Genomic DNA, 19,470 nt, shown 5'->3' on the forward strand with positions numbered 1-19,470 from the left:
AGGAAAAGACTGACTTGTATCACTTGCTTTCTAGTCATTTTCTACTCGGTTCCCAGCACTCATCAAAATCAATTACAGTAAGATTGTAAGTGCTGGAAGGAAGGACAGTTTTGGTCTATGATCCAGAGGCATAACAAGTTCATTCAGCACTCAGTGTGGGGGAGGGGTGGTATGCTCATCATTTCAGAGTGGAGAGCAGGGGAAGTCTTACTTTCCCTGGCTCTGTGCAAGGAACACAGCTACTACTGCTGTTGCTGCCTTCACTGTATGAAGAACCCAGGCAGTAGCAACCATGGGGTGTGGGATCCCTGGACACCTGGGGTGGTATTCGCTCCCCATCTCCCCAGATATACTGCTGGGCACAGGACTGCACCTGCTTTGTGAGAAACTCCCTGGGAGAGAGCATTCCACTCTCTCCCTGCCCCTGATGCACTTCTGGCTGTGGTGCTGCTCCTATGGCTGAGCAAGGGCAGTGCAAGGCTGCCTCTGCTGTAGTAAAGATGCATGGCGGGATTCTGACATCCCTGTGTAATCCCCACCCAGGGCTGTTGCCTCACTTGCCCCACTCTAGTTAGGCTGCTACTACATTCATACATTACCTAGTACAATGGGGTTCTGATCTATGGAAAATAGATCAGATCTGGAGTGGCACCCGGGGGGGGGGGCACAGGCTTGGGAGTGTTATAGCCACCCTAAAATTTGCCTTAGTCACCCCATAGCCACCCATACCAGCACCGCCCCAGCACCACCTCCCCTCCCCAACTCGCTGCCACCTGCAGTCCGTAGGGCCTCAGCCCCCACTCAGCCCCCTCACCGGAAAGAGGTTGGCACCATCACTGTCTATGACTGAGAATGTCGGCCAACGCAACGCAACGCAACGCAACAACACAACAGGAAACAAATAGTCATTAAAAGTAAAGTACTAAAACTCTCATTGACATTTGGACCAGACCTGACAAAAACATAACATTATATGCACTATACATCTGACTCAGGAGGGCAAGGATGTAGAATAGAGTATGTAAGAAGTCCTGGGAAAAGAAACAGAGATGAGTAAAAGCCTGATCCTGCAAAAAGTTATATCTATCCAGTCCTGCTGACAATGTGGAGGAATAGCTGTATTCATGGGAAATAGTTATTTTTAGGATTGGGCCACAAGATACTAATTGGTGCAGGAGGGGAAGCTGGAAGAGAACCAAAGGGGCTCAGAATTGCAGCACTTTGGAAAAAGGGCAAAAGAAATAGAAAGGAAGCAATAATGAGAGAGAGCTGGAGAGGGACACAGAGCAATGGCACATTCAGCAATGCAAGAGAAGATGGAGAATGAGAGACAACAGACACATACACTCACAAGGCCCTCCAAAGGTTACAAACAGCTATTATCAGGTGCTGCTAATAATGTAGGCTGTTTATAGACATTACGAGCATTTATACACGTACCTTTGTCTGCTCAGGCACGCCAGAAATCCAGTGCATCGGAGCAGATTTGATTAATCTTGTCTGCAGAGCATGCAAGCTGACGTGCCTGGTGCTGCATCATGTGCATTTGTATAAATGGCAAAATGGGTGTCAGTATGCAGAAAACGGCGATGGTGCTCTTTTGAACTAAAACACCTTTTATATCTTTTAGTTCAAAAGTGGGCCACTGCCATTTTCTCAATGCTGATGCACATTTCACCATTCATACACATGCACGTGCCACAATGCCAAGTGCTTTTAAAAGCACCTGGCGCTGTGGCACATGCATGTGTACAAATGCTCTGTTTTCCTAGGTTTAATCCAAACTACAGCCATCACTATATACACATGGATGCCCATAGTCTGAATTAAAATTATCTCCAATCCAAATGAACTAATCCTCATTGAGTGAGGATTAAGGTTAATGCAGGCTAGAGCAGTCCAAATTAGGCCATTTAAACTGTATTAATTAACATGTATATATGGTGTTGCTTTTAGGAAAAAAACAGTCCTTAGAAACTCAGATAAGCATTCCTCAGGAATGCAGATAAGTATTGCAAATATGAATCCTGTCAAGGGAAATTCAATTCGGTTTCTGTAACACAACAGAGGCTATCAGGCTCAAAGTAACACCTTTACAAAGTCAAATGTGCCAACAGCACCTCACAGTGACTAAATATCAGCCAGAATACTGACCGATATCAAATATCCATCAGGATACTGATCCTGACTAAGCTCCCATGGCTCCCCAAGCACATGGGCTATGGGTCTGTGAAGAAGAGGGCAAACTCCCTTGAGAGTCCCTTAATTCAGATTGAAATTTGATTTGAACTATGTGATGCAAACAGTAAGTACGTCTACAAATGGTCCTATTTATTATTCAGAATTTAGTCAGTCTCATGCTTGGCAAAGCATAAGGAACCCTGCCCCAGTGAGTTCACAAACCTTGATAATCCTTTACATTTGAATGCCCCTAGGATTTGAAAGAAGGTCTCTTTCTGAGAGAGCTCTAATTCCCTGCCCCCCAATTTTTGCTCACGCCTTTGTAAGACACCAACCTCAACCAGAGGAAGTGGCTATGTTTAGTTTCCATTTCTCAGTAGGAGATAGGAATATTGTTTATGTAGCCCAGGTAACTTGGGTATATACTCTCCTTCTCCAATTGAAGGGAATTGTTAGCTGGCAGGTGTGTTGTGGGGTGAGAACTGCAGACCTCTCAGTTTCCCTCCGTCCCTATAGATCCAGGCCAGGACAGTCAGGGGACTTAACTATATACACATTTATTTACATTAACTTATCACAAAGGAAAGGAACATGGATACAAACATATGTACTATATATATATATTTATAACATATCTAAACCAGTAACACAAACAATACCCTCTGGGTAAATGACAGAAAGCCTTATACCAGTGCTCCAGATACAGGTAAGTCATAGGTAACTATCTGATCTGAAACAGGTAAACCCCAAAGATAAACTCAATCCTGAGGGAAAACCCCAATGCCCTTGGGCTTTTCCCAAGCCCTACAAAGAAGCTGGTAACTTTAGGGGGGCCCTCTCAGTGGGACCTCCCCTTTCAGAAGCCCTTAACTAAAGGGGGGGGAACTCCCTTCCCGTGTGGGGATCCTCTTTTCCCTGCAACTCATGGCTCCCAGGCCTGGAGGGTGGTCCTCATCCTTTGCACCAGGCGGCTCTCTCGCCTGCAGTGGGCTTCAGGGTGTCGCTGTACCCAGGAACAGGGCTCTGCTATGCAGGGCTTCTGAGGCCTCTGGCTTGGCCCTGTCGGCTGGCTCAGTAGCCCAATCACCATCTGGCACTCTGGACTCAACCTTTTGCTATGGGGCGGAGGCCTGGGCTGCCTCGTGTAGCACCAGGCTCAGTCCGCTCCTCGACCCTCCATGCAGTGCCTCCTCCACTAAGTTCCCAGCCTCGTTCTGGGGGTTGAGGACCTGAGCTGCCCAAGCGCTCCAAAGGTCCTACTCTGTGCACCATCCTGTGCACTGTGTCTCTGGCCGCATGCCAGACGTTGCAGACCTGAGCCACCTCTCACAGCTCCCAGGGTTTGGATGCCCTGTGCCGTGCTGCATACTGAGAGCCTAGCTGCTGGAGCCATCCGCCGTTCCCCGCTGATGGAAGTCTTCAGGGGCACTTCTGGGCTACTGCTTCGCCCTGCTGAGCAGCTCTCCTCAGCTCTTCTAAGCTCCACTCTTCTCTCTCCCGGATGTGCTCCCCTCATGCTGGGCAAACAGCTCCTTTTATATGCTCCAGGGCTCCGCCCCTGAAGTCTTCTGGACCTGAGTGTTGCAGTCATCAATCAGGTCCAAGGGAGGGGGAGGGGTGGAACTCCTCTCCTCCTCCCCTTAGGAAAGGGGCATGACTGAACTCCTCTTGCTGCCTCCTGATTGGGGAATGAGCTCCACCAATCAAAACAGCAAGATTTCAAGCCTGGGACTCAACCCAAGCTCCAAAAGGCAAGCCTGCTACATTTAGATTTGGGTTCTTTCATTTGCCTTCATTTGTATTTCTTAGACCCTGATGCAATATTAAAAGGTTATTTAGGTTGCAAAGTCAAGCAGTTCATTCTTAGGAAATCCCAAATTTACAATTACCTTTGCAATCTTAGTTCTGCCCCTTTGTGCCAGATGAGTCAGGGTCATGTAAATAAAACAGTGTCTCATCACAGTGCATTTATACAAGAAGACTCAATTAATATTTCAGAAGCAACCAGAAATTTATATTAATTTGTGAATGCCTGATTTCACAAAATTTATGGTCTTTGAACAGAATGGGCTTCTTAATGTACTTTCCAATTTTTAAAGGGAAAAGGTAATCCTATTCTTTGCAAGTGAAGGAACTCCCTTCTTCACGAAGCAGGTGTAAGCCCAAAACCCTCTGTACTGCAGATCAGACCCATAACATCTGAGTTGCAGATCTACTAACAGAAGATGGCTATGATCCCAGTGGTACGAGGCGTGGAGCCCAAGGAAGAGGTAAAAAAAGACCAAGGTAGGTATTCTTTCCCCATTAAATTAAGGAAATTTCCATTCCATGTGCCCCAGAAAGGATTGGGGGAGGGCTGGGCAACTGAGGGTATGTGTCATGGCTGGGTGCTGCACTCTTGGAAGAGAGTACCCAATCCAACTTAACTTTTCATTGCATTTATCACTACAGCTGCTCTACTAGTTTCTGGGCATTGTCAGTACAGTGGCTACTGCCCCTGTTACTACTACTTTGGCAACAGTGTGGGACTAGTCTTAGAACCTGCACAATCACATCAGCAGACTGCCAACATTTTCCCGAGGAACACAAGGAAAATAAGTGGCTGCTGATTTTCAATAGTTTGTATCTCAGGAAAACCTGAACAGAATTTCATGGGATAAAGAACGGGCACTTGTTTAGTGAAAAGGCTTTAAGGAGGCATATTGGCCAATACTGATCTGATTTCCGATACAGCTGCCTCCAGCTGGTAAATCCATGTGGTGGAAGGGGAAGAGGGAGGGAAGGGGCATGGGCGGAGAGATCAATGCCCCCCACATTGAGGCAGGGGCAGGGGCAGGGAGTGGAGCTGCAGTGTAATTTGGGGTGGCTGCAGCCCCCTCCCAGAGCTGCCAGCACCCACTCCAAGCCCAGCCTCTGGCGAGAAGAGTCCCATGCAACTCCGGCTCCAGCCCGCAACTGCATCCCATCCGCCCTGCGCAGATCCAGGGGCACAGGATCCCCTGTGTTCTCCTGAGGTGCAAGCAATGGCAGGAGCCACCTCGTCCCCCATGAGCCATGCCTCCATCCCACACCTGCCCCACCCCAGCTGGGCCGATTTCCAATACAGCCAATTTTCTTTATATCAGTACTGATCCAATGTCGGACCAAAGTATCGGTGCACCTCTACCTGCTACAATCAGTGGAGATATTAGAACTTCTCAAATACAGTCAAAAGAATCATTTATCAGGAAAAGTATTAGACAACCTAGATACAGACATCTTCACTAGCCACTTTTATCAGACAGCAGTTATCACTTAAATGCCAGTACTTGCAAAAATTATCATTTCGAAGCTCCCCAAATACTGATGTTCCCCTCTACACAATAACATATGGAATAGCAATGCTAATGTTTTCTGTGGTAGAACCTGCAGGAGAGGAGCAAAGGGGAGATATTTCAGCAATGGTACCTGCAATATTTAAACCCACTCAGTGTATCCTGTTGTCTGCCATAATCCAAGGCAAGAAAGCCCTATTTATTTCACGCTTGCTGGGAACGTCTACATGAGACGCTTTATTGGGCAGTACACTAATCTACTGCACAGTAAAGCATCACCATCTACATGGTCACAGAATTTACTGCACAGTAAATGAGTATACTATGCAGTTGGCTTCTATCTGTAGATACAGGTACAGCAAAAGCTCTGTTATCCGGAATCCCCTGGGAATGGGGGATGCCAGTTAATCAAATATGCCGGTTAATCAAATGTGCACCTTCTGGTGCACTCCTTGGCGTCAGTGTGCTGGAGAATAGGGAGAGGGCCCTGCACAGCCTCCTTTGCCTCACACAGGCTGCTTTGCTCCAGGCCATGTGCCAAAAAAGTGAAGGAGAAGAACTCAGCTTGCGGCTGCGAAAACAAAAGTGGGACTTCTGGTTTTGCTTTTGCAGCATCTCTTGGATGCCGGTTAGTGGAGCTTTCCAGTTGATAAAGTGCTGGATAACACAGCTCTTGCTGTAGTAGATTATCCATGCAGTACCTACTGCGCAGTAGCACACACGTAGACAGCTGACTGGGAACTAATTGCTCCCAGTCATCCCAGGCAGCAGGGGCTGGGAAACTGTCGCCTCCCAGCATCTGCTTCCCAGCCCACCTTGATCCGCTGATTGGGGTGTGAGGCTGAGGCAGCTGCCCTGGAGGTGAGACAGCTCCCTCTGCCCCATGGAACCCAGGCCTGACCCTGGCGCTCCCTGCCAGACTGGGGCTAGCACCTAGGGGAGCATGGAGCTCCCCCTGGCTGCTATAGGGGGGCAGAGCAAAGCAAGGCAGGAGTAGCCCTGCACTGAACTGCTCTCATCAGGAACAAATTTGCTCTTGATGGGCACATGTGTAGATGAGCTCCCAGGGAAAGCTTCCTGTGCAGTAAGCTTACACACCCCCAGTGTTGTAATATACTTTGCCTGAGATTGTGTTAGCGCTGGGTTGTAGAACAAGGAGCCAGTGTCATGGGACTGCTGTTTCTCTTCCTGGTGTTCAGGGACATTAATCTTCTAAGAGCAGGTTTGAAACAGTGCTACCCTCTTTGATTCTAAGGGAAAGTGACAGTCAGGGATGCACTCCCAAACTGGGCCCAAGAAATATTGTACCTGGGATCTGAGCCCCTCAGCTGACCAGCAGGGTCACTATGAAGAGCATGAGAGGTATGGGAATTGAACCATTCCACAGGCCTTGCACTTTCTCCCTTTCGCTGTGTGAACTGTGGGGGAAGAAGAGAAACCCAGTACAAAAGGGGTCTGGGTGGTTCTGCATACTGAGAGGGAAAACCAGCCCAAGGCAACGCTGGAGGTCTCAGGAGGAACAAACATGAATGACAGTTCTAATCTCTGTTCAATGACATTTTGCCCAAGTTCCCCACAGAGCCTAACCTCTCATGTGCTCTGGGTGCAACAGAGAGTACCTTTATGGATAGAGCATGGTCAAATGCTTAGTGACTCAGAGGATAGTCACGTACAATAAGGAACACAGATATTTTGAGACTTGTTCAGCCTGCGATCTAATATTTATGGAAATATGTTTGCATTGCACTGGAAATTCTTTGGATCTGACCTTTATCACCCTTTGTTTCTGTCAAATATGTTCTGCCAAATCCCTTCTGAAAACTCATTTATTCACAACAGCTCTTTAACCCAGCATGCTCCTGACCTCACTAGCTATCTTAGCCATTTTACCTTGGGTTTTCTTAGGTCTGGTTCTGTGCTACCTCCAGTCACTTCCTTCTAAGCTGCAATGTTTGTGACATGCTATTTATTACCTGTAATAATCTCAACTTGGACATGATCCTCATCTAAGACACCAAAGCATGTGTTCCATGCTTTCCCTATCACTTCCTCCTTTTGACTGTAGAGCAAGATGAGCAGTGGCTCACTCCAGCCAGAAAAAGTGCTGATCAGAGCTTCTTCATAGTATTCTGCTAAAACTACATATTTTTTTTCTGTCAGGAGTAACTTCTTTCTCCTTAGTTAACATTTCTACTGGGAAGTTTTCTTTCTTTTTTCAAACCGTTTAATTTCTTAACAACAGAATATGTTATTCAGTTTTTTTTCTCCCCCTCTCTCCTTTTTTTCCTGCTCTCTCCCCTGGCATTTTGAGGGTTATGATGGGGGGGCGGGGGGGGGGGAGGGGGACTGTTAAAAACACCAAAGAAAATATCTTTTCCCACCAATACTTTTTTGCCTCTCCTACTAAATCACCTTCTAATTTTTCTGGGCCCTTTGCCAGTCCAATACAGTCTGTTCTCCTGTATTCTTTCTGCCTTTTCTACCTTATTTCATTTACCACCTTCCACTCTCTTCCCTCACCTGTGACTGAAACATTCCCCATCTATTTCCTTTTTTTCACCATCCTTACCACACCAGAGTTAGAAATTTCTGTGGACTTCAACGGAGAAAGATTTTACACATGATCCTTTTCTGTAACCCTTGTACTTCCTCCCTGGGTGCATCCACACATGCAGGCATGTGCGCTTGCAGGAGCTCAAATAGAAGCAGTGCAAATTTGAGCCAGGCCTTTTTGCCTCAGCGCATGCGCTCGGACATGCACTTTGGTGTGGTGCAAGTTGTGCCACTTGGGACAAAATAACCCTGCCTGGATCCTCTTAGATTTGCAGCCAGGGGGTGCTAAAGCCTGGGGCTAGCAGTGTAAAAAGCTGCCCTGTCCTGGCCCCATCGGTACAAAAAGCTGCCCTAGCAAGTAGCTCAGAGCTACTCACTGTCAGGAGCTTCTGGGGCCCGGCTATTTGGTACCTGGTGACACTACCCCTTGTGCCAGATGGACTGCTGAAACAGCCCTGAGATCCCTGCAACCTCTACCAACTGCAGCAGTCTGGCAGTGGGGGCTGCTGTGTGACTGTGACCTGCTGCCATCTGTGACAGCATGCAACAGCATGTGGCCCCAAGGCTGCATACCTGCCAGACCTGTAGAGGCCAGTAGAGGCATCTGCCATCTGGGCCAGATGCCCGTGGGCTGTGGCTGCAGAGTTGGCCTTTGTGCGGCACTACTGCCATGTGTGCCCCTGCCCTGTCATCTGAGCAACTATCAGCTGGAAGATGTTCTGGGTGTGGTGGCCTGCTTTGAACCATCAAAACATGTCCTTCTAGACTCAGTTGGCCAGGAGGTCAGCCACCTCCAGCTGAGTCCAAGGTGCCAGCTTTGAGCAGGCTCTTCTGCCTGGGTCCTGCCATTTACCTCCCTCGCAGGAAATCTGGTGTTTCCTACTTGAAAACTGAAAAATCCATGATAAAAACAAATCCCAAAGTCACTCTGTAAAACACCCCAAAATCCATGTTCCTCCACAATTAAAACAAAAGACCACCATATATAGAGAGAGAGCAAGAGAGAGAGACAGACAGAAAGACAGTGAACAGTTGGGAAATGTTTTATTGATAGATCTACAGTGTTAAAACAATTTGGAAGCCTACCAGCGTCTCTATGATCATAATAAAATGAATTCTAAATATCTATATGTTTTGCTGTTTGCCTTTGATTTTCTTACCATAGAGCAGTTAGAGATCCCCCTGACCCCTTCACTAGCCAGGATGTGGGGATAACTGCCCCTGTAGCCACAGCTCTGGCCAGCTGGTCTCATCCTGTCTGGTAGTTGGGCACTCAGGGTGTGTGCTGGGGAGATGTGGGGTTTTCAGGAAGGGGGTGGAAAGAGGTGTGAGGGGATGTGTGTGTCTGTGGAGGGATGTGGGGAGCTGTGGGGTGTGTGGATCATGTGGGGAGGGAGCTGCTCAGGAGGGGTGGGTCCCCTGCGGCCTGCAGGGTGCAGTCCCCCCGCACAGTTCACGGACTTCCCCCCCACAGGGCTACAGCCCCCTAACAGGGGTCACATGCCCCCCTCAGGGGCTAACACCTCCCCCAGCAGGGCCCACGTGCCCAACCCCCGCTTGCTCCCTCAGCCCCCCAGACTGCTGCCCCGCCTGGCCCCATCCCCCACCAGCATCTACAGCCCCTCCGATGACTGCCCCACCTGGCCCCATCCCCTGCTTGTACCCCCAGACTCCTCAATGGCTGCCCCACCCAGCCCCAGCCCCTGTTTGCACCTGCAGACTCCTGATGGCTGCCCCACCCAGCCCCAGCCTCCAGACCCTCCACCCCATGCTTATCGGAGCCCGGGTCCAGCTCCCTGCAGCTTCAGCATGGGGTGAGGACCAACCACAGCCTCTGACTGGCTACCAGAGCATCTCTGTGGAGGACCCAAGCCTCCAATTGCCTCAGGGCACGGTCTTGGACCATGCCCTGCCCCACTTTTTTTCCCTGGGCTATTTTTTGACCCTGTATATCCAGGGGTCTAATTTTGCCCCCGTGCTGAACATTTTTTTGTTCCCACATGTGCCTCTTGCAGAGTCTCAAAGGGTTTTGAGATGCTGCAAGAGGTACATGCACACTCATCTGGATGTGCCCCTCAGGGGCATTTGACTAAATAAAAACAGACAGGGTGAAGAGGAGATGAAGAGAAGAGGAGGCTTTTGAGAGGATGTGAGGATGGTGAGGAATAAACAAATTTGAAGGTGACTCTGGTTTTGGTTTTGCAAAACCTTCTCTGTTAAGATACAGCTTTGGGGACCCTAATGCCAGGGCTTTAGAAAATCCCCAGTGTCACCAAGAAATGATTCCCATTTTGACATGCCTTTGAAACATGACGGTATGGCACCAGGAGTCAGAACACCTATATTCTATTTTGGCTTGTTATCAACTCACTGTGGTACTTTCTACAGACTGTTTCACTTCTCTGTTTCAGTGGCCCTGCAAGATGGGAATCATTTTTATATCTCAGTGGGGAGTTGTGGGGCTTGTTTAAATATATGGGGAGTGTTATGATGTTCTTGAATCAGAGGCAAAAAATTCTATGTTCATACTTTTCTTATTAATTTTTTAAGCTATGGAGTGAAATGAAACTTCCAGTTGCTCTCAGTGATGCCTACCTCATGTCATTTTAGTGGTCTTGGATTCTCAGAATACATGAAGAAACCTTTACTACTAGAAGGAAGCCCTAACCAATATTTATACTTTTTACCCTGAATTTCTCTCAGTGTTTTTTATGCTTTTACAGAAAGTACTCTTACCTTAGAAATAAAAATGAAACAAATGGCAGAAAACATACAGATTTACCACATGTGGCCCAAAAGAACATAAGCTATTGCAAGCAGAAGCACAGCTCAAATCTCATCATACTACTTGCTTAACTCTCAATCAAGACTCATTTTCCAGATTGGCTTTCCATCACTGCATACAGAGCAATAAATGCTCTGGTTCTGAAATGTTAATAAACACATTCCTCCTATGGATGAATGCTTCCTGTGGCAAATATCTATCTGAATGTGGTTAACTTTCAAGTAGGATTGCCACAGTTCAAATGCCCTGCAATGTCACACAAGTGATATCTGAAGCACAACTTACTTCATTACACCATTACCAACCAGGATAGAGCTTGATGGACAGAGCCAGCCTTAGGGGTGGGCGACATGGGTGACTACCCAGGGCATCATGGCCAAGGGGGTGCCAAACACACACACGTGAGCACACACACACACATACACACACGTGTGCACAAACATGCACATGTGACCTGCCCACGCTCACAGCAGCACTCTCCACCTTCCCTGCCCTGGCTGATCCATGCACCAGGCAAGAGGAGTACTGCCCAGCTCAGCCCAGCCCATCTCCTGCCTCCAGCCACTGCTCAGGAGGAGACAGCCAGGAACATGCAGGCAGGGTGCTTTCCTGTCTGGTGCACCATGCTGCTCCACCTCCCCGCTGGACTGTGCCCTGGGGTAACCAAACTATAAATTCACCACAACTCCAATTAATGCTAATAGGAATTACAAATGCACATTGGGATAAATGATACCCTGTCATGTGCACGAATTGCAATGAGTGGGGACCCTTTCTGTTCATCCAAAAACACAATTTGGCTTATCTCTGTTGTGGAGAAGGATAGAAAACCTCTTTTGCCTTCAATAAAAAGTTTGATGGCAGAGAAAAAAACATTTGGCAGCAGGGCAAAAGAGGATTTCATTTTGACCTAAAATTGCAGCACAGTTCGTTCCCCCATCTACCCTCATATCTTGTTAGGACCCTTGAAGATAAATTGTACCTCCAAAGGCTTTGGTTTAAAACCAAACACTTTCAATTCACTATCAACTGAAAAATTCAGGGTTCACTGGATTTTTTATTTTAGTTGTAAGGGGGAAACAAATCTTAGTCTCTCTATTCTATGTTTAAAGCACACTAAGCCCCCTTCTTATCTTCCATGCCTCAATCCTGATTTATTGTCACAATGTTGCATTTGTAAAACAGAACCATAAAATAAGAAAGAGAACATTTTCCAAGGACTACTCCAAAATAAATTATTTCAGACATACAGAAGCCGCTTAATAAATCCCACTATTTTTGTTTCTTTGGGTATTTTAGAAACTGATTTATAAGTGCAATATCACCTCTTAAAAATGAGACAATCAACAAGGATAAAATGATCATGTTATGAAAATAGGGGTCAAGCACAGGGGCTGCACTTTAAATTCAACTATGGAAAAATCTTTCATGCAAAATTGACTCTTTTTTGTCTCCGAAATGAATGTTTTAATCACCTAAGAACCTACAAGCTAAAGAGGAGCCTTATGTAATATTTAATTTAAAAAAGATGTTTATTTTCAATGTTGATAGGCAAAACATGATCTTTTTCTTAAGCATACCAATTTTAAGACAAAGAAAGAAAGAAAGGAAGGAAAAAAGAAAAGTGAGCGCACATCAAGAATTAGGGGAACTTTGGTGACAATATCCCTTTTGAATATTATTTTTTCCTAAAATCTTATCTATTAAGAGACGCAAAAGCAAATGTTCTTTAGCCAGGATTGCTATGGAGTTGTTAGCATGTTAATTAAGCAAAATCATCTCTGTTTGATATTGATGTATTCCAGTGACACCCATGGAAATCAATGATCTTAAAAGCAAACAATATAGGAAACCTACTAGTACTTAAATCTGCTAAGAAAGAAAACACTATTTAACAACTTCATTAAGAATTCAATGCTGCTGGTGAAATAAAGGCAAAGCCCTGCATAACATTGTTGCTTCAACGCTGAACACATCTCAGTCCTGCATTAAATCAGTCCATTGGCTTTTTCTCAGATCTACATTTTTAATTCATTATCCACATGTTCCTGAACTAGAGTAATATGAAACTTCAGATGGTATTACCTTACTCCCCAGTAATCCACAAGGTAATTTAAATTTGAAGGTATGGGGACGGATTCTACTCCATTTCCACTAAGCTACAAAGCTTCAATGACTGTCAGGGGAGCAAAAATTGGCCTGTAGATGGACCATTTTCTTTTGCTGTGGGCTTTAAAACTATACATTGGCAACGTGTAAGGGGTGCAAGTGGGTGGATGTGACCCCCCTGAGATTGGCTGTGCACCCCTTGGAAGTGCCAGCCGCAAAACTGGAAGTATACTTATGGTTTCGCTGCTGGCTTGTTGATTGGCCACTGGGGACCCCCACCCAGGTTGGCAATCGGCCGCTGGGAAACCCCACCCCCATCAGCAATCTGGTACCCACCCCCAGACTTGGGAGGCACCAGTCACCTGTGAAACCATACCATAAAGTACAGCTTAAGGTATGCAACTGGCCATCAGCCCAGTGAGATGTGCCTTCCCATTACACAATATTAGGAATGAAGCTAATGTTACATGTATTATTCAAAAGATTTTTGGCACTGCAGTGGCCTGGGGTCTTTTTGGGAGTTTCATTGCTGGTGATCAAACCAAAGTATGTAGGAAAAATAAAGCATGTGCACTTCACAACCTTCACATCCAAAATGCATGTGTAAGACATTATGCACCAAGTACAAAATACAAAACCAGCCCTTTGAATGCTACTAGAATATTAACAGGATCTAGGAAGTCACAAAATAAAATAAAATAAAATAAAAAGTCATGCTGAACACAGACATGCAAATGATTGCAGTGGAGTCAATCATACCATCTATATCTGTATCTTTGAAATGCATTCCCCATTGAATCAAAAGCAGCTTTGGCCTAAGCTAACTGACTAATTTGATCCCAGGTTCATAAAGTCTATGTATGAATATCCTTCTCAAATCAACCTTATCACAATGTTGATGACCTTCAGTGCATTGTATGCATCAAATAAAACAGGGTAACAGGTGAAAGAAGAAAAACTACTTACAGTAGGTAGTTGGTTAGAGAGGAGATGTCCATCTTGACTCAACATATTTGATACCATGATGGCTGGAAGGTCCATGTTTTGATAGGAGTATGCTGGTATCAGGCTAGCTGGAGGGAGGCTGTGGCACAGTGAATGATATCCAGTTTCATGATCCACCAAGTGAAGGAGTGAGGGGTCTGGGAGATTAGGAGGAGTTATAGGAGGGATTTCATAGTCTTCATTATTCTCGTTTTGACCATTATATGTCTAAAATATTAAAAGGACATTTTCACAATACAGTATATTACTCTCCTGCTACAGCAACCCCCACCCAACAATTTACATAAAGAAATTTCAAAGCACACCCCCATGATAAAATAATTGTCACAATGACAATCCCAGTCTCAGATGCAGGCACACCTTTTCTCTTTTGCTGAAGAGATGAACGTAGCTTGAGGTTGCAACAAAGTAGGCTTAGATTGGGTTCCAGGAAAAATTTCTTCACTGTTTAGAAGAAGAGTGAAGCAGTGGAACAGACTGGCTAAGGAAGTTATGGACTCTCCATCATTGGAGGTGTTCAAGAAAAGATTGAATAAGTATTGGTAAGGGATGATCTAGGAGTAGTTATGCCTGTGGTATGCTATGGATATTTCCTGTGTTTCTGGGTTTTGTTAGCTGCCATAAGGGGCCAGAAAGGTTGGGCAAAGGTTTGAACAGTACCGCTATAGACTCTGAGGGGGTTTGCCTTCCTCTAAAGTGGGAGGCATGCCTCCCTCACCTTGGATCTCTGTAGTATATTTTAACAATCCTTGCAGCAGCAGGGTACTGCCTGCCACTGTCCCTATGATTTTCTCATGGCAGGTTAAGGATGCTGTGCCACCTAATAGGCACCTAACACGTGTGACAGGGATGACTGTGTAGTTTTTAGGAATAGGCTAGGCAAACATTTGTATGGGATGGCTTGGATAGGGATGATCCTGCAGGCAGGGTGTTGAAGTAGATGACCTGCAGAGGTCCCTTCCAGCCCTATTTTTCTATGATTCTAAGTCAGGGGTGGGCAATTATTTCAGGTGGAGGGTTGCTTAATGAGTTTTGGTGAGACATCAAGGGCTGCAAGGGTAGCTCAACCCTTTGGCAGGTGCCCTGCCCCCTGGTCACCATTTTGTGACCAGAAGTCCTTCCCTGGCCCCTGACCTTTGCCACTGGGAGTCTTTCCCCTTGCCCAGGAAGTACTCCTTTTGGGGCAGGGGACAGTTTGTTTGTATATTGTGTGTGGAGGGGTAGGGGAGGGGTGTGGTTGGGGTAGTATGTGGTTGCGGGGGATGTGTAGGGTGTGGGTATGGTGCAGGTGCAGTGTGTGGGGGCGTAGGAGGGGTATGAGTGTGGGGGGAGTGGGGGTATGTGTGCATGTAGGATGTGTGGGGGGATGTGGGTCTGGTTGAGGTATGGGATGTGTAGGACTTCTGGATGAGTGTGGGTATGGTGCAGGTGGGGTGAGTTTGGGGTAAAACGTGGATTTGTGTGGGACTGTTGGATGTGTGTGTGGGTATGATGAGGGGGTAAAGTGTGTTAGGGGGTGTGGGTGCATGTGTGGGGAGGTGTAGGTGTATGTGTGGGGTGTGTGTAGGGCATGTGGGGTGAAAATGTGGTTGAGGGGGGGGATGTGTTGGTGGGGCAGCAGGTAGGAAAGGGAAGCATTGAGGGGAGTGGGGCTCTGCCTGCAGCTCGCTCTGGTCCTGCTTGTGCAGGGCAGGGGAATGTGTATGAATGGACTGGGGGCAGGGGGTGTGAAGGAGATTGGTTGCTCACAAAGCTCTGCAGGACGGGCAGGGACAGACAGGAGGGGGGAGCAGCAGCAGAAGCCAGGGTACACTTGGTGCAGCCCCGCTAGGCAGGCAGGTGAGAGAAGCAACAGCAGCAGGAACCAGAGCATGCTTGCCTGCAGCCCACCGGGCAGGTGTGGGACAGAGACTAAATGAGCTTGTGATGCCAGGCTCAGCTACCTGGTCACCTCTCTCCTCTCGCACGGGCTTCTGTTTACTGCCCCTGGTGGCAGCTGTTTTCCTGCCCTTTCCTGAGTTGCTGGAGGCTAGGGGAGCCCAGCAGTTCCCTGGGAAGCGGCAACAGCAGGAGCCCTGCTCAGAACCTGTACCTGCTGGTGGGGAAGGCTGGGAGCACAGCATGCTCTGCCTCGGGCGGGACTCAGCCACAGGCAGAGCACAGCAGGGGCAGTCGCGGGTAGGGCCGGATACAGTCAATTGGTCAGTGCCTGTCTGCGAGCTGGATCCAATCAGCTGGCAGGCTGGATCCGGCCTGCGGGCTGTATTTTGCCCACCCCTGTTCTAAGTCATAGTTCAGCATCAGACTATCACAGCATGCTGTGCTTATTAATATCACAAATAGCCAAAACCAAGGGCATTCTTCTCTGCTTACCATACTCAGCCTTAGTTTTTTACCACTGGATATAGCATCCTGCCTTCCTCTTGCTTTGCAGAACAGTTATTGGCTTCAACAGAATATCCTGAATGTATACCAATGTCAAGATAGGACTAATAGAGCAAAATTTGCAAAAGTATCTTACCATTAATTATTAATTAGCACTTGCATGCAGGGATCTGATAGTCAGAGTTACTGCATTAGTGAGTGCAACTGCCTGTCTGGATGCACAACTGAGTGCTTGTGCAGTACTTATGCTGAGATTTTCAAGGGCAGTTAAGGCAGCCAAATGCCCAACTTCTATGGAAAGTCAGTGGTGTTTGGGCAACTAATTCCCTTAGGTTCTTTTGAAAAACTCAGCACCAAAAGATTAGTTGAGAACCCTAGTCAGAAATGTGGCTCAGGACATACCCTACCACAAAAAAAAAAAAAAAAAGCAAAAGGCTCATTTCACAGTTTCAGGCATGCAGACCAGTTCATAATTACTTTTTTATGCAAGGGTACTTAAGAATGAGAATAGCGGAGAACTAGCTCTTTTTCCAGTAAATCAGTCCTCAAGACCACAAAAGTCAACAGATAATTTTACCTTGATTATTTCCCATTTGGTGGGATTTATTTTTTAAAAGTTGCCCCAATTTGTGTTAAAGATTAATCTGGCATCGCACCTGTGCAATTCTACTAAGATAAAATATGTTCATATTACAGCATGTTTGGAATAAACATGAATCTTACAAAAAGATTGTTAATTGTCAGAGTAGGATATAATGGGTTCTAGTTTAAAAAGAAAGCTTATTTTAAATTTCTACTATTTCAGAATGGACTATAGCATATTAAGTTCTGATTACTCCTAGTACTATACACAAGGCATTTAAAGTACATTTTTCACATCGCCTAGTTTCATGGTTGGGTTTTAACTTAAGATTTGACTTAAGAGCAGAAATCCATATGTGTATAAAGCTGGTTTAAATACTTTAGATTTTATTACACCATTGTCCACCAGTCTCACAGTTAAACCTTCACCCTCTATCTCCCAAGATTTTAAAAAAATGTAATAAAAACGAACGATTTATTTAACCTGCATTCAAAAGTCATTATGAAGTGCAATAGGGTCCAAGTGAAGAACAGATGCTTTCAAATGTCTCCTGATCATAGAGAGTGTCTGCTGGAGTGTTCTGGCATGTTGTTTGGAGAAAGGCATTCACTGCAAATGTGTCAACCCATTTTCACTTCAGAAAGGATGCAGGGAATTTAAAGTGGTTCACTATCATTAACTAAGTCAATACCCCTATCTTTCCTGTTTTTCTAAAATTGTTCATGTGGCCTCATTGTGACAATGAGAGGAGCACTCACTCTGAGTCTATTCCTGCCATTTATACTCACTCAAAAATTCCCATTCGTTTCAGGAGGAATACTGAGTACACAAGGAATGTAGGATCACACTTTATACTACTATATATTATCAACACAAATACTGATAAGTTTAAATTCTTATCCTGTTTTTATTTTTTTTTCCAGATAGCTTCTGCCTATCTCATCTCCTATACTGGAAGCACTCAGAAATGAGAGGTTTTACATAAACAATATACACCAGCTGGGTCCCATTTAATACGTGTGGTAGTTTTTATCCAGGCTACACTGTTAGAGGTGCACTGATTCTTTCCTACTTATTAAGAGGATTCCATTCCATGATATACAGAGAGAGATTTAAATAAATCATTGCAAAGCAAACTTATTCCTCCAACTGGCTCATTTGCGTATAAGGTATATAACAAGTAGCTTTGCTGCGCTTAGCTAAATTATGTAAAACCAACTCAAAGTTTCCTAAAGCTCTCTTCAAAAATAAAAAAAGTTTATTGTTTACTGAAAAATAGGTCACTAAAAGACATTGAGATGGTATTGGAAGGAGTATGAAAAACCTGTCACTCCTGTACATCCCATACATATTTTTGCCTCTTTGTTCTATTCAGCTTGGTGGGGGGAGGAGGGGGCAGGAAGGGGGAAGGAATTGTTTAAATCACAACGCTTTCCAAATCACCACTGCAGACATATCAAAAATAGGATCAAAGCTGTACACAATAAAAATGAGATTAGACAATATCCAATCAACATAATCAGACTTCATGCCTGCATGCATTCACACCATATCACTAAGAACCATTTTCCAAGGCAGGCTATATTTACTCTATAAGTTTTAAATAGATTACCAAAAAGATATGGGAAAAGAGATTCAATAGACACTGGCTATTGGTGGAATCTGTGATGATGATGCATTGTAGTATACACTGTTTTATCGTCATGTGCCTTAGACAATAGCATCCTTACTCACCAGTGGTGGTCTTCAGTCACGTGACTGAAGAAATGCTGCCAGCTCAACCTCTTGTACCAATAACAACCGATTGTCATTTCCCCCATCATTAGTGGTATGTTAAAGATTACATTTTGTATGTTAATGCTAGCATAAATTGCATAGTAAATTATGTGCTATAATATACATTCCAGATTAGATTACAGACTAGATTACATTTTAAATATTTATGCACATAATTTTTCCTAGTCCCTCCCTCCACTCCACCAAACTCATGCATCTCAACAAGGACTGATAAACAACAACAAAAGGTATTCATCTTAAAAGGCTGCTTGTTACTTTACAGATAATGAAAGGAACCGGTTTTCCACTATCAAATATATGATGATGACGACTGTGTTCACGGATTCTTCCTCACCAGTGTAAAAAGTTCCACTGAAATGAGGGTCCTGATCTTTGCAAACTTCCCGCTGGCTTCCATGCAGAGGTTGTTCTGGGCCCATTTTAAAGAGGAGTAATGATACCAAAGCACTTTAAAATAGATGATAGGAATTCCATGTATCTTTGCAGTATCTCTGCTGAAGGATAAAAATAATGGAACATCTCTGGTTGTATCTATTCTTCCCTCATACTTATCTCTATATTGTACTCAGACCCTTTAGGGCTAGAGTTACAAGATCAGGTATGATAAGCTTAATTTATAGAAAACAAGCTATTACCCCCATAGGGTATATCCACAAACGTGCATGGACATTTGGTTTCCCAGGAACAAGTAGCAGTGGCGCACCTTGCACCACTGCTACTTGTCCCTAGGGAATGCCTGTGCCACATGTGCTTTGGCA

General features: G+C 45.4%; 1 protein-coding gene across 7 annotated transcripts in view; it reads right to left on the reverse strand.

The window, feature by feature from the left end:
* The window catches only part of TOX2 (TOX high mobility group box family member 2), a 381,887-nt gene that overhangs the window by 148,785 nt on the left and 213,632 nt on the right, over nucleotides 1-19,470 (reverse strand). For 5 of the 7 annotated variants that reach the window (XM_006022250.3, XM_014519287.2, XM_025202442.1 and 2 more), the window contains one exon: nucleotides 13,909-14,154. The exons of 1 other annotated variant lie outside the window; for it this stretch is intronic. In XM_006022250.3, the coding sequence (XP_006022312.2) occupies nucleotides 13,909-14,154 (246 nt within the window). Of the gene's footprint in view, nucleotides 1-13,908; nucleotides 14,155-17,398; nucleotides 17,420-19,470 lie in introns of those variants that run through there. One more of the 7 variants, XM_025202443.1, reaches the window with a different exon arrangement.

The sequence above is a fragment of the Alligator sinensis genome, unplaced genomic scaffold (genome assembly GCF_000455745.1).
Source record: "Alligator sinensis unplaced genomic scaffold, ASM45574v1 scaffold368_1, whole genome shotgun sequence".
Lineage (NCBI taxonomy): Eukaryota > Metazoa > Chordata > Crocodylia > Alligatoridae > Alligator > Alligator sinensis.